Consider the following 13079-nt stretch of genomic DNA (forward strand, 5'->3'; position numbering starts at 1 on the left):
TCTTAGGTCATGCAACATTTGCATAATTTGATTCGTCGGGCACATAACCAAAACAATACGCACTCAAGCAGCAGCAGAGTCTGGGCCTCTGCCTAACGGTAACACATTTGTTTCATGGCCTCTTCTACTTGGGCCGGTCAACATACAACAAATGGGCAACGTGCAGACGCCGCTCGGGATGTTGTTCTAATTAAAAACGTAAAAAAAAGATGTTCATTTCTTTTCATGAGTTGTTGGTATGTGTTTTATTTTGCTTTCTACGCATCTTTTACTAACTAAATCGTGCCTTGGACAGTTTTGTATTGTAACTCGTATAAATTCTTGTAACGTTTGTTTGTTTTTGTTTTTCTCTTTGATCGAAAGTCGCAACGGTATTACAATGGATTCGAAATCATAATTCGTTTTCGGTCCCCTTGTGTATCAATCAATTTGCTTAGCTTTAGCATCTTTGTGCCATTGTTAACAATTTTTTCGAATGAATTACACAAAATGTCTGACGACTCCATTGTCAAATGTTGTTTCCAACTTAAATGACACATTAAATCATTAAATGATACTTCGCTTCACTGTTGTTAACAATGTTTTTTGGGTAAGCTGCCGCTATTAATACATCTCTCATAACATAACTAAAAAACACCTGAAGAAGCTCATTTGTTTTGTGTTGTTTCACATAATTAAATCTAAATCTTAATTATAAACAGCCTATTGAGCTTTGGCCACTGGGAGAGGGATGGGATCGTTTTGAAGGCTCTTTAGTTGGCCTCCTCCTTGAGTTCTTTCTCGGCTCCATTCTCTGCTCTGTCCATGCAGCTATCTTCGAACAGCGAACCCAGCTGACCAATGCGCTTGATCTGTTCCATTAGATCGGCTATTTCCGGTGTGCAGTTGCGGAACTTGCGCAGATACGAGAAGCCACGAAGCATCTCATTGTCCAGCACGCAGCTGTTGGTGTGAGAAAATATAGAAATTAGTTTGATTACTAGAATTACGCAGATAAACTTACATCAAGGCAGCCGCTGCAAAGTTGCCAGTTTTCTCAAGCTGTTCCAGCCAGTTGTTGATAATGGTTTTAATCATGGGATCTGTGGCTGGCAAATGAATCCTAGCATGGGCCAACGCCTCCTTAAAATACTCGTGCTTCAGCAACAAGTTGATGGCTTCCGTTTGCATATCAACTGCTCCCAAATAGGTGGCAGCATGCACTATGAAGCCCTTCTCCTCCATTTGCGAAGCATAAGCCTTGCAGCACTTCTGCCAAAAACTAAAAGAAAACAAATCAAATTTAGCGAGAGAAGTTTTACGATTTCTTTGAGCTTAACTCACACATAGGAGACGGCGGGCGCCAATGAAAGATGCCACTCGTTAAGGGTTTTGTTTTCGATATGTTGTTGCAACTCGTCGCGCACTTTAAAAGTGGAAACGGTCAGACAGAGCGGAGCAATGTCCTTGTTGTTAGATTGTTTTAGATTATTTACTGAAAATCAAGTTGAAGTTATTTTCAAAAATCTAATTAAATAAACGCTCAACTTACATTCGGTGGCAATCAAGTCCTTGGCCATCACCTTGGTGCTGAACAGCTTGGACATTAACACGGACTTGTCGATCTTGGCAGCATCTTCGGTCAGAACAACGGCCAGCTTTTCCAGTGCATACTTGTTAAGCTCCTTCTGGGTTAGACACAGACAAGTACGGCTATGCTGCAAGGGATTCAAACAGTCAGTAAAGCGCTGTTGTAGTTTTCTTAATTCAACATACTGCCATAAAATTATCGGGATATGCTTGTGACTCCAGCTCCTTGGTTTTGCTCCGTTCAATCTGAGTTGCCTGCGTGCTCGTGCTCTTTGTGCCCAAGCTAAGCATTTGCATAGTATCACTCAGCACTTTCTCCGACTTCATTTCCGGCTCTTTCGTTGGTTGCTCCTCAGGAGCTGGAGGCAATTGATTTTCAGCTTTCCGTTTCTCACGACGCAAACGTTTCTTTTGCGAAGCATTCAGCGAAGAACCTTGTGGCTGTGTCATCGATTTGCTGGCCCATTTGACTTTCAGCAGGGCATCGCTCTTACAGCAAATGTTCTTCTCATTCTTGGCTAACGCATCCTTGATGCTGATCAGTTCCAGGGACAGAGCTTTGCCACCGCTCATGATAACACTCTCGTCGGTGGGCAAGAACATGCCGCACCACATGGGGCAGTGATAGCTGATAGTGAGCGGTGGCTCAGACAACTCCTTGAGATTCCACAAGCATACCTTGCCCTCAATGTGAAAGCTGAGCAGCAAATGCGGATCCATGTTGCTCCACTTGACCGAAGTTATGGAGGCCTTGGGATCACTGGCAGTCAACGTAAGCTGCTTTGTCCAACCGCGTTGCTCTGGCTGGAATTCCATAATATGCAAGAACTTGTCGTGACCCACAACAACAAATTGATTACGCTGCAGCGGATTGAAGGAAATGTCGGTTATGTAGCGCGACAGCAGCGCAGCCTGACGCACACTAGTGTAGGCCAGCTCTGCGTCAGGCTTGCGCTCGTACAGCTGCAGGAAGCCATCTTCTGTACCGACGAAGAGGAAGGCATCTCGCACGCATAGATAACTGGGACGCTCGATGTTCGTAAAGATAATGGCATCTACAAAAAGAGAATAAAAATTAATAAACAAAGTTTCTCGTTATGTTAGCAACTGTAACCAGGGGCAACTTGTCAACAGTTGAAATAACAAGACACATTAATATCGCATAAATTGCGTTACATTCTCGAGTTTCTTTTTTATAAGCAACATTTTAAATTGCAGTTAAATCACTATGTCGCATCCCCATCAAAAGACTCTCAACGAGATTGGCCAACGTATCATGGCCAAGCTTAAAGAACGCGATATTGAGCCGGACGCGAAATTTGTCAAGTTTATGGTGCATCTCTTGGTGCGCGACATGCGACGTGGTCTGCTCAAGACTGACCTACAAGATCCCAGCAAGTGCAAATTGAATCAATTCATTGGCGACATTGTCGCTGGCTATTTGAATCCTAATGACACAACAATGGCCAATCTACGCATGTCGTGGATTATGAAGACGGGTTATGGCATTCAATTATCCTTTGTGCAAGAGCAGTATGAATTGAAGTTTCAGCAGGAACTCAAGCTGCTTATACACGACATTCTACAGTATCCGGAGACGAGCACCAAGCTGCAGCTGGATCAGCTATTTGCCAAAATGCAGGTCTTTATTGTGGCCAGCTATCATCTGGGTTCGCCCAAGAACCATGTGCTTCTGAAGCTAACGGCACAGGCTCTAAACAGTGTGATTGGACGCAGTGATCTGCAGAACTATGTGCTCAAGAAGAAGTATCACCGACAGGAGTATCTGCAGCGACTGGCGGCCACGGTGGCGGGCATTGTCATCTACAACAACGACGGACCCGACGGAGATCGCGAGAATGTGCGATACGGTGAGTTTGTTAGTACAAAATTAACTTAAACTCATGCTAAGTGATATGGTGACAGTCATCTGTGATCTGGAGATGGCGCAGCGCAATACTTCGACCGTTTTTGAAAAGTTGCTGGAACGTATGGATAACATGAGTGGCAACTGTCAGCGCGCCATTAGCAAGCAATTGAAGTTCAGCAACCAGGACACGACGCTGCACTATCAAGTGCCGCTAGAGCAATTGCAGCGCATCAATCAATTTACAATCACATTCATAATGCTGCATCGTTGTCTGACGACGCTGAGGCTAAGCTATGAGCATACTGCGTATTTGATTGGTGTGGAAAAGGAACGCTATGACTGTGTGGTGGCCAAGATTAACGACACATTGGCCATGCGCACGGCCATCGACTCCGAACTGGTCTTCGTAAGTAGTTTAAGGTTACTGTGATGACTTCATCTCAGATATTTTTCTTTGGCAGCCACACTTTGTGTACTTGTCCAAGGTGTGGAGCAATCTGAATCATTATTTCAATCACATTGTGGAGCTGAATAAGCTGTGCGAACAACTGGAGATGCAAGTGCCCAACTCAATGGACGAACGGGCATTGGAAATAATTGAGGAGATTCAAGTGATGGCGCATCGCCGCCACAAGCCACATCAACGCAGCTACGATGAGTGCATGGCCGCCTTGAATGAGTTCCGCACCGACGGCAATTTCTGTACTCTGGCCCAGGCGGACATCAAGGACTTCTGCGGGCTATCGCTGGCTGTGACGAATGGCCTGTTGCTGCCGGCAAAAGTGCAACGAAAGCTTTGCATGAATCTGGACATTAAGTTCGGCTTTCAAGATCAGACATATGCGCGCATTGGCGAAGTTAGCTTTGAGCACTTCATTGCCGCCTTTAGGCAGGCAATCTTCAACAATGCCAATCTTTGTCTGCTCTTCAAGTTAGACGACATTCTGATTGCCAAGGAAATGCAGCCAAAAGCTGTGGAGCCGCCGTTGAAAAAGGATTTTCAGGGTCAAACAGAATTGATGATTGAGAACGATTTGTCGCCATCGAACTGGATCAATGTGACGTGGAATGCCTGGGACTATCATCGCGAGACCATTCATCTGGCTGGCATACGCAAGTGTCAGACCCGCGATGCCCAAACTAAGGTCAGCTATGGCCAACGCAATGCTCAATCTCAGGCCTATAATACAAGGCATCATATGTGAACTGAACTTGCCTTTCTTCGGCTGGTTAGCAGTGTAGACGCCCAGCACACGATTCACAATGAAATAGATGTAGTTATCCTGCCACATCAGTGAATACACTTCCTTCTTGTACACGTTGCGAAATGTTGTCTTCACTCGCATGCTGTCCACGTCTATGATGCCCACCTGTAATGTGTGTATTCGTATTTATTCGATTTTTTTTTTTATCAATAAATCTCAGTGAAAATGCTTACCCCACCATCGTAGGTGCCAAATGCCAACTGCAAGCAGTCGGGACTCCAAGCTAGCGAGTAAACAATGCTGTTTACATTCACGCTATCAATGGGCGCGTACTGTGATCGTATTTTGGACAAATCAAATAGCGCCACACGCTTGTCTGAGCAGCCCAGGGCAATTCTGTATATAAAAAGACTTTTAGAGGATGTCATAATTACGAGAGAAGTGTGCTTCAATTTACTTGTTCAGGTCATCGGGACACTCAGCTATGGCGCGCACGCCAAAGGCCAAAGTGCCATAGACGGCAGAGAGTAGTCCAGTCTTGGGATTTAAAATGCCCACACGACGATTCCTCATGCTCATCCAAATGCTGTTGCTGTTGGCAATTGGCGCAATTGTGACGATGTCCTGCACCGAGCTCTTGTTGACGTGATCCTTGTGCAGTTTATAGCGTTGCTGCTTGGGCTCAAAGTCAAGTGTCCAATAGACCAGCTGCTGGCGACACAGCGACACAATGATGTTGTCGTTCAGCCAATGTACTTCTTTCCCTTTGCCTGAAAAACAGAAACAATTTGTTAAATATTTGACACCCAGTTAAGGAAATCTTTCCCTTACTTGCGGCATTGTTGCCCTTGCTGTAAGTCTTGCCACAATGGGCGCCCGTTTGTGTGTTCCAAATCATGATAATATCGTTGTCGTTGATGGACACCAACAGTATATCAGGACGTGGTGCAGACTCGGCGAAGGCAACGGTAATCGTATCAATGGTTGCATCCTTCACAAACTTGTTGCTTGGCTGCGGCTTTGTTTGTGTTTTCAACACCTCCAGCGATTTAGGAGTTTCATGTACCTCAGCTTGATGATAGATATGATGCAGCACCTCGCGCTTGGGCTTGGCAGCTTCACCGTCGACAATGACAGCATCATCACTGGATGAACTGAACTGAATGACTTCCAAGCTGCCTTCGCTGGACTCACTAATCACCGTGTCGCTATTGTCGCCCTTCTGCGAGATGGTGCTCTCGCTGCGTGGACCGCGCACTCCAGACTCTTGACAATCGGCTAGAGTGACCTCCACTTGTGGCTCATCAGATGCATGCTCACGATGCGCTTTTATTTCGGCCTTCATGTTTCGACAGGCCTCCATGAAGTCCAGTTGTGCGTTGTCTATTGGTTTTTCGAGACCAACAAAATCATCAGAATACTGGGAGGACTTCTTGGCTGACTGACGAGCTGGTGCGCCGAACTCGCACTCCAGATGATCAGTGTTGTAGATGTCAAAGATATCATCGGATTCAGCAGCCTTTGATTTACACAGCGGCGCTTTACCGGTTTGCTTCTTAGTCTTTGACTGTTTAGCGCTGGGATTCGCTTTCATGTCTTTGCAGGCCTCTTCAAACTCGAGTGCTTCTTTGGCAGTTGGCTTCTCAAGTCCCACGAAATCGTCGCAAGCGTTGGACACCTTCTCGACGATTGGAGCTGCTAATGTGCTGCGCCATTGATCGCTGGATGTGAGCTGCTCCCTGGGGAAGGTCATTTCACGCCAGGCAAGGCCACAGATACTCGACTGCTGGCATGTAAACTTATAGACGATGTTCATTTTACGCATATCGCAGACCATCACAAAACCCGAGCTGGTGCCGAGTGCAAAGAGATTCTCGTTGTAGGGAGAGCAGCGTAGCACAGTCAACTGGTGGTTGCGCGCCGAGATAAATGTAGGACGACGACAATAGGTGTTGGATGCAACGCAGTATATGACCAAATCACTGGCGTCCATGGACAATATGTTGCCATTGCAAATGTAGCCCATGAGCACTTTAATCATAGGATACATGCGTACATCGCGCGCCTCGTGTTGATGCTGATGCGCCTTGTGTCCCATGATGGATTCACCTAGATCGCAATCCCAAACTTGGACACTTAAATCCTCGGCAACGATGGCGAATTGTTTGCTCGATGCATTGGATGATTCGCTGTGTTGCTTGCGACCCCATAGAGGACTCACATCGAGGGCGCTAACAGTTATGCGAGTTGACATTGTCTTCACTTCATCGGCATCATTTTCATTTTGGGCGGGTGCCGCAATGTAATTGATGCATTTGAAGCCGGTGTAAAGAATGCCGCCATCGGGAGTTGCAACTGAAAGCGGTGTTTGCGAGCAAATCGGCGTCGGCACATTGTTATAAATTGCGGCCGTATTCATCACGTTCACTTTTAGCAATCACCAGGAAAATAAAATGGAGAACTTCGCAGTAAATGTGACTTCCGCATCTGCTGGATTTTTCCTGTTCCGTTTCCTTTTTTCTCACTTATCCTTCTATTTAGGCGTGTGTCCGCTGGTAGAATTTCAAAATAAGCTTTTTTACGTCGAAAAATACCAAAGCAAACCACCCAACAGTTAAATTCTGGTTACACTTTGTACGTTACATTTTGGTATATTTTATTAATGTTTGGGACAAGGCGAAAGGTACGTGTATTTACCATACATGCAAATAAACAGAATTTTATTAATATGTATAAAATAAATTGGACATGTAATCAGTTATACTATTAGCAAACTTTATTGGCAATATACTGTCTATTATTATACAATTTCGTTTATTTATTATTTGATTTCGAATGAAATTGATGTCCCAAATTGGGGCTTCCAACGATGTGTGCAATCAAATTGAATACCAAAATATACAATCTTTGACTTTCCTAATATTTCTAAGTGGTCACACTATTTCAAGATTTTATGTTCATAGTGAATGGCAATTCGCAAAAATATACGCAATTTGTTGGTAAATATTTATAAAAACAAGATTTGATATTGGTAAAACATTGTTTTTAATGAATAATGGACGCCAAACGTGAGAGAAAGTCATCCTTGGTATGTAAACAATAAAAATCTTTACAAAAACTTATCGAAAATTATTTATCAGGCACATTAACAATTTTCATTGTTCACAGGCACCACTTTCGCCATGTCCAATTCCCGATATTACGGACGATGAACTCGTCACGATTTCTGTGCGAGATCTGAATAGGACTCTGAAGATGCGTGGCCTGAATCGTGAGGAAATTGTGCGTATGAAGCAGAGGCGACGCACGCTGAAGAATCGTGGCTATGCTGCAAGTTGTCGAATTAAACGGATCGAACAAAAGGATGAGCTGGAAACGAAAAAATCGTATGAATGGACTGAGTTGGAGCAAATGCATGAGGACAATGAGCAAATACGCCTGGATGTGAACAACTGGAAAAACAAATATAAGGCATTGTTGCAATTTGCCATACAAAACGATATTCCAATTCCAAGTGAGTTGGAGGGCTGCTGATATGCTGATGAGTATGGTGGCGCAATTGATCCACACATTCCAGTTCCAGTTGCAAAATTCAATCAAAATCAAAACACACCTGTCACCATAGTACAATAGCTGGAATTTGAGTTGTAATAATCTGTCATCATCACTTTGTCAACCACTTGACTTTTAACTTTAATAAACTTTGTATACGAGAACAACCAAGTCGCACCCTGTACAATTGTCTGCGACACCCTGTGAACTTTAGCCAATTGACAGCGCATGAATGTGAATGTCAAAATAGTTTGGAAACAGCTGTTATATATTTAATGTTATGTATTCACTTACTAAGTCGCATCAAAAGCTGATTGTCTATGTATATATGTATGTGTGTGCATATATGTGGTAGCCGTGCAACTTGATTTTGTATATATACAAGGAATTCCAGAAGGTCCCTCCCGCGCATTCCCAGAGTAGCTGCCACAAAGCCATGCCGTCATGGCATTTCGTCGCTTTGGTAGATCCTTGCTGTACAGTTTGCCGCTGGGCATCACGTTCCTTGACTGCGTTGGCTATGTGGCCCGCGTTGATGGTAAGTACAAAACAGCAAAGTATCAACTACACTTTCATTCATAATTTTACGCATAGGCACTTCCATGCAACCCGCTTTAAATCCCGTCGCTGAGGAGCGAGATTATGTGTTCCTGCTGCGTTGGGGCATCCACAATAGTCCGGTGGAACGTGGCGACATCATATCATTGATATCTCCCAAGGATCCGGCGCAAAAGATCATTAAGCGTGTGGTGGGCATGCAGGGCGACGTGGTCTCCACTCTAGGCTATAAACACGAGATTGTACGTGTGCCCGATGGACATTGTTGGGTAGAGGGCGATCACACGGGCCATTCGCTCGACAGCAACACATTCGGTCCCGTTGCCTTGGGGCTGATGTCGGCCAGAGCTGTGGCTATTGTTTGGCCACCGGAACGTTGGAGTTTATTGAAGACCGAGCTGCCCAGGCGACGACGTCCTATTCAGGTGGCCAAGGCGAGCTACTACAACTGATCGCCCAGTAGACTGAATGCTGTTATTGTGCACATATACATGTATATATATATATGTATGTATATGGTAAGCACATATATACATACGTATATGCATGTGTGTGCGTATTCCTACAACATACATATATTTTAATATCTTAAAACACAGAAAGCAGATACCATGTTCAAAATTGTAAATGCCGTTGATATAAAGTAGAGACATTGTTTTAACGAATCTGTCTATTATTTATAAATACGTAATGATTTCTTTAATATGAATTATTTAATATTTCATCGCGCAATACTGTTAATTGATCTCTTTGTTGAGCTTAGAAGCAAACCTTAAAAGACATTTCCACCAGTGCTTATCGAAGACAAGAACCAGTTACAATTGTTAAAAATGCATCGCTTTAAACTGTCTAGTATTTCAATAGTTCTTTATTGTATCTTATTTTTAGCTGTGTAGCCAAACTCGTGCAGCACCGCCAGCGTCTCTTTGAGCGCTACGCCGGCACGCACTACCTCATAGCGACCCGGCGTGACCAAATCGATCACAGTGGAAGCCAGTCGCCGCTCCTCGCTCAGTCCAATACGGCCAGCATTGAATACGGCGCCTAGATGCGGCCACAGCGTTTGGAACTCACTGATCTGCAGACTGCTGGGTGCGCTGGATCGATTGGCGCTGGTCAAGGCGAGTGGTTGCTCGTGCCACTTAGCGCACAGTTCGCGAATAAATTTAAAGTCCGGGATGCGTATGCCAATCTTGCTGGTGCTGGGATTCAAGAATCGATTGCTAAGCTGCGGCGTACGCTCAATCACAATGGTCAGTGGCCCCGGAAGCAAGCGAGTTAGCAGCTCGTCACTCAAGTGGCTGGCGTGACCAAAGCGACGCAGTGCAGCAATATTGTTGACACAAATGGCCACGGGTTTGTGCTCATCGCGTCCCTTGATCTCGTACATGTGTTGAATGGCCTCCTCGTTGTTGGCATCACAGGCCAATCCATAAACTGTGTCTGTGGGTAACGCAATAACCTTGCCCTGATGCAGGCATTGTTCGGCCAGCCTTAAGGCATCCACCGATTCCACTGGACAGATTACGGGCGCTGTTGCTGGGCTGTCTTGTTGTTTAGGTTTCATGGTAGATTGGGCGCAAAGGCGTCTGAGGATTACGGTTTGTAGATAGCGCATTAGTATTTCTAATCGCGCCAGTTGTGACCACACTGATGATTGCAGCACTTGTAGAATGTGGTCATCGGCTCATCAGCTGAGCGTGTTTGAATCTGCATGAAGTAGGCACGTTTATGCGAGCACGCCGGGCACTCGGCGTCCGTTGAGTCAACGTTCTCCCAGGCCGCAATGCCACCCAGCACGTGGTCAACTTCCTGTCAAGAAAAATAAAAGTGCAACAATTACACAAAATTGCATCACATTGCTTTTTTTAACGCAAATTACCTTGAGGCGCGGAAATGTTTTGGTGGATATCTTGCGATTGATTTTCGATATATACGGGCAAGTGTTACAAGTGAATCTGTGGCTTGAGGTATCCTCTTCAATAATCAAAATATTGCCGCACGATGGACAAAAAAACAACATCGCGAATGCGAGCAGCGTGGGAATTTCTGTTTGCTTTAACACTGTGTGACCGTAAGTTATCATTCGAAAATATACTTTTATACTCAAATGCCGCAATAAACGGCTACTTCGTTACAGTACATAATACATCGATAACATACACAGCTCCGTTTATTGCGCTATCGATTTTCCACCACTGGTAATGTAAACATTAACGAACACTGACAACAAGAAGTACACAAATTCTGACTGAATTCGCGAATTATTTGTTTTATTATAAAATTAAAGAATTATGTCGGCTGATGTGCGTGATATTTTGGACATTGAGCGTGCCAATACGCCAGAAATAACAAGGGACTCCTTTCTCGCGACAAAAAAACGTAATTTCGAGCGGTAAGTAAACAAGCACAACATGCAAATTTGCACAACAACAAAAACATAACACAATATTTTGTCTCTGCAGCACCAAACATGCCTCGCGGCGTCCCGAGGGCATGCATCGTGAGGTGTTCGCGCTGTTGTACACGGACAAGAAGGATGCACCACCTCTATTGCCAACGGACACGGCATTGGGTATTGGAGCCGGCTACAAACAGAACAAGGCGCGTTTGGGCATGAAAAAGGTCCGCAAATGGGAATGGGCGCCGTTTTCGAATCCGGCACGCAACGATGCAGCCGTGTTTCATCATTGGAAGCGAGTCAGTGATGATTCCACGGACTATCCGTTTGCGAAGTTCAACAAACAATTAGAGATACCAAGCTACACAATGACCGAGTACAATGCCCACCTGCGCAACAATATTCAGCACTGGAGCAAGGTGCAAACAGATCATCTCTTTGATCTGGCCAGACGGTAGGCCTGTAAAATAAAGTATAGTTAATTTAATGAACGCTAATGCATGTCTTTAACATTTACAGCTTTGACTTGCGCTTCATTGTTATGGCGGATCGTTGGAATCGCCAACAGCATGGTACCAAAACAGTGGAAGAGCTCAAGGAGCGCTATTACGAGGTAATTGCTTTGCTTGCCAAGGCAAAGAATCAGTCAATCGAGAAGAAAACATTCGTATATGATGCAGAGCATGAGCGCCGTCGAAAGGAGCAGCTGGAGAAGCTATTCAAACGCACCACGCAGCAGGTGGAGGAGGAGCAAATGCTAATAAACGAAATGAAGAAGATCGAAGCACGCAAGAAGGAACGTGAGCGCAAGACGCAAGATCTGCAAAAGCTAATCTCACAGGCGGATCAACAAAACGAGCATGCGGCTAATACGCCAAGCACACGCAAATACGAAAAGAAATTGCACAAGAAAAAGGTGCATCACACGCCGCGGCCCTCGAAGGTGGACTCTGTGGTAAATGCCATTGAAATTGGCAGCAGTGGCATCAAGTTTGCCGATCTGCGCGGCTCTGGGGTCTCGTTGCGTTCGCAAAAAATGAAGCTGCCAGCGAATATAGGACAACGCAAGGTGAAAGCGCTCGAGCAGGCCATACAAGAGTTCAAAGTTGGTGCGTATCAAGTTGGTTTACTACCACGAGACAAAACTATTAAAGAGTTTTCTCTATTTGTTTTTAAAGATCCCGCTCCGCCACCTACAGAGGACATATGCACATCCTTCAATGAGCTACGTTCCGATATGGTATTGCTGTGTGAGCTGCGCACCGCATTGTCCACGTGCATCTACGAAATGGAGAGTCTGAAGCATCAGTATGAGGCCGCTTGTCCGGGCAAGACACTCAATATACCGCCCTCGTTGGTGCCCATCAAAACCGAGACGCTGGAGAATAGTGCCACTTAATGCTGAACTTTTTTCTATGGAAAAACGGCAAACAATACGCACGGAGTACTAATCATGGCAGCCAACAGAACAGTAACAGTTGATGCGTTGCTGCGTTGCGCTAACCCGTTTTCCACTAACCATATTTGTAGCCCAAGATGTGCGCTACTCTCGCGCAAGTCTAGTTAGCTGTTAGCACGCCTCAAGAATAAACGGAAAAATACACACATACAAATATATAGTATAAAAACGAAAGAAAATTGTTTTGCGGCAGACATCATATGGGAAAATCAAACAGCCACCGTGTGGTCAACATGGTCAACACGACCAGCATGGCCAACACAGTCAGTCGGTCGGTCAGCAGCATGCAATTGCCTGTGCGAGTGTGAGAACTTTTTCTCGCTGTGATTTATTTATTTTCCAGCTCAACTTCAACTCTTTTTTTTTTAATATTTGTTGTAGCTCTGACCAGACTCTGAATGCTGAACGATCTTGGCCTTAGTTTTCAGACAGTATTTGGGTTACGCTCCTGTGGCGGCTTTGGCC

The 13079-nt window shown here is 44.9% G+C and overlaps 7 protein-coding genes across 7 annotated transcripts; 4 read left to right on the top strand and 3 right to left on the bottom strand.

Annotated features, from left to right (window-relative positions):
- Positions 1–216: 216 nt before the first annotated feature.
- On the bottom strand, positions 217–7209 carry LOC117568068 (protein rigor mortis). The gene is made up of 9 exons (XM_034248428.2): positions 5476–7209; positions 5102–5414; positions 4878–5040; positions 4656–4809; positions 1756–2624; positions 1532–1697; positions 1324–1474; positions 1004–1261; positions 217–942 (listed from the first exon to the last, which is right to left on the bottom strand). The coding sequence occupies exons 1-9, from the start codon at positions 7061–7063 to the stop codon at positions 753–755; spliced, it is 3852 nt and encodes a 1283-aa protein (XP_034104319.1). The 5' UTR covers positions 7064–7209; the 3' UTR covers positions 217–752.
- On the top strand, positions 2719–4662 carry LOC117571250 (cilia- and flagella-associated protein 206). Its single transcript, XM_034253303.2, has 3 exons — positions 2719–3440; positions 3496–3845; positions 3901–4662. Exons 1-3 carry the CDS (start codon positions 2798–2800, stop codon positions 4642–4644), a joined length of 1737 nt encoding a protein of 578 aa, XP_034109194.1. The 5' UTR covers positions 2719–2797; the 3' UTR covers positions 4645–4662.
- A 382-nt stretch (positions 7210–7591) lies between the features above and the next one.
- On the top strand, positions 7592–8368 carry LOC117568333 (transcription factor MafG). Its single transcript, XM_034248917.2, has 2 exons — positions 7592–7732; positions 7813–8368. Exons 1-2 carry the CDS (start codon positions 7700–7702, stop codon positions 8176–8178), a joined length of 399 nt encoding a protein of 132 aa, XP_034104808.1. The 5' UTR covers positions 7592–7699; the 3' UTR covers positions 8179–8368.
- Positions 8369–8460: 92 nt separating this feature from the next.
- LOC117568332 (mitochondrial inner membrane protease subunit 2) lies at positions 8461–9415 on the top strand. Its single transcript, XM_034248914.2, has 2 exons — positions 8461–8734; positions 8791–9415. Exons 1-2 carry the CDS (start codon positions 8641–8643, stop codon positions 9204–9206), a joined length of 510 nt encoding a protein of 169 aa, XP_034104805.1. The 5' UTR covers positions 8461–8640; the 3' UTR covers positions 9207–9415.
- Positions 9416–9604: 189 nt separating this feature from the next.
- Positions 9605–10372, bottom strand: LOC117568331 (threonylcarbamoyl-AMP synthase). The gene has a single exon (XM_034248913.2). The coding sequence runs from the start codon at positions 10370–10372 to the stop codon at positions 9623–9625; it is 750 nt and encodes a 249-aa protein (XP_034104804.1). The 3' UTR covers positions 9605–9622.
- Positions 10373–10380: 8 nt separating this feature from the next.
- LOC117568334 (DNA-directed RNA polymerase III subunit RPC10) lies at positions 10381–10832 on the bottom strand. The gene is made up of 2 exons (XM_034248918.2): positions 10637–10832; positions 10381–10566 (listed from the first exon to the last, which is right to left on the bottom strand). Exons 1-2 carry the CDS (start codon positions 10775–10777, stop codon positions 10381–10383), a joined length of 327 nt encoding a protein of 108 aa, XP_034104809.2. The 5' UTR covers positions 10778–10832.
- A 119-nt stretch (positions 10833–10951) lies between these two features.
- On the top strand, positions 10952–12589 carry LOC117568329 (DNA methyltransferase 1-associated protein 1). Its single transcript, XM_034248912.2, has 4 exons — positions 10952–11149; positions 11220–11609; positions 11675–12264; positions 12334–12589. The coding sequence occupies exons 1-4, from the start codon at positions 11049–11051 to the stop codon at positions 12552–12554; spliced, it is 1302 nt and encodes a 433-aa protein (XP_034104803.1). The 5' UTR covers positions 10952–11048; the 3' UTR covers positions 12555–12589.
- Positions 12590–13079: the final 490 nt, after the last annotated feature.

The sequence above is a fragment of the Drosophila albomicans genome, chromosome 3 (assembly GCF_009650485.2).
Source record: "Drosophila albomicans strain 15112-1751.03 chromosome 3, ASM965048v2, whole genome shotgun sequence".
Classification (NCBI taxonomy): domain Eukaryota; kingdom Metazoa; phylum Arthropoda; class Insecta; order Diptera; family Drosophilidae; genus Drosophila; species Drosophila albomicans.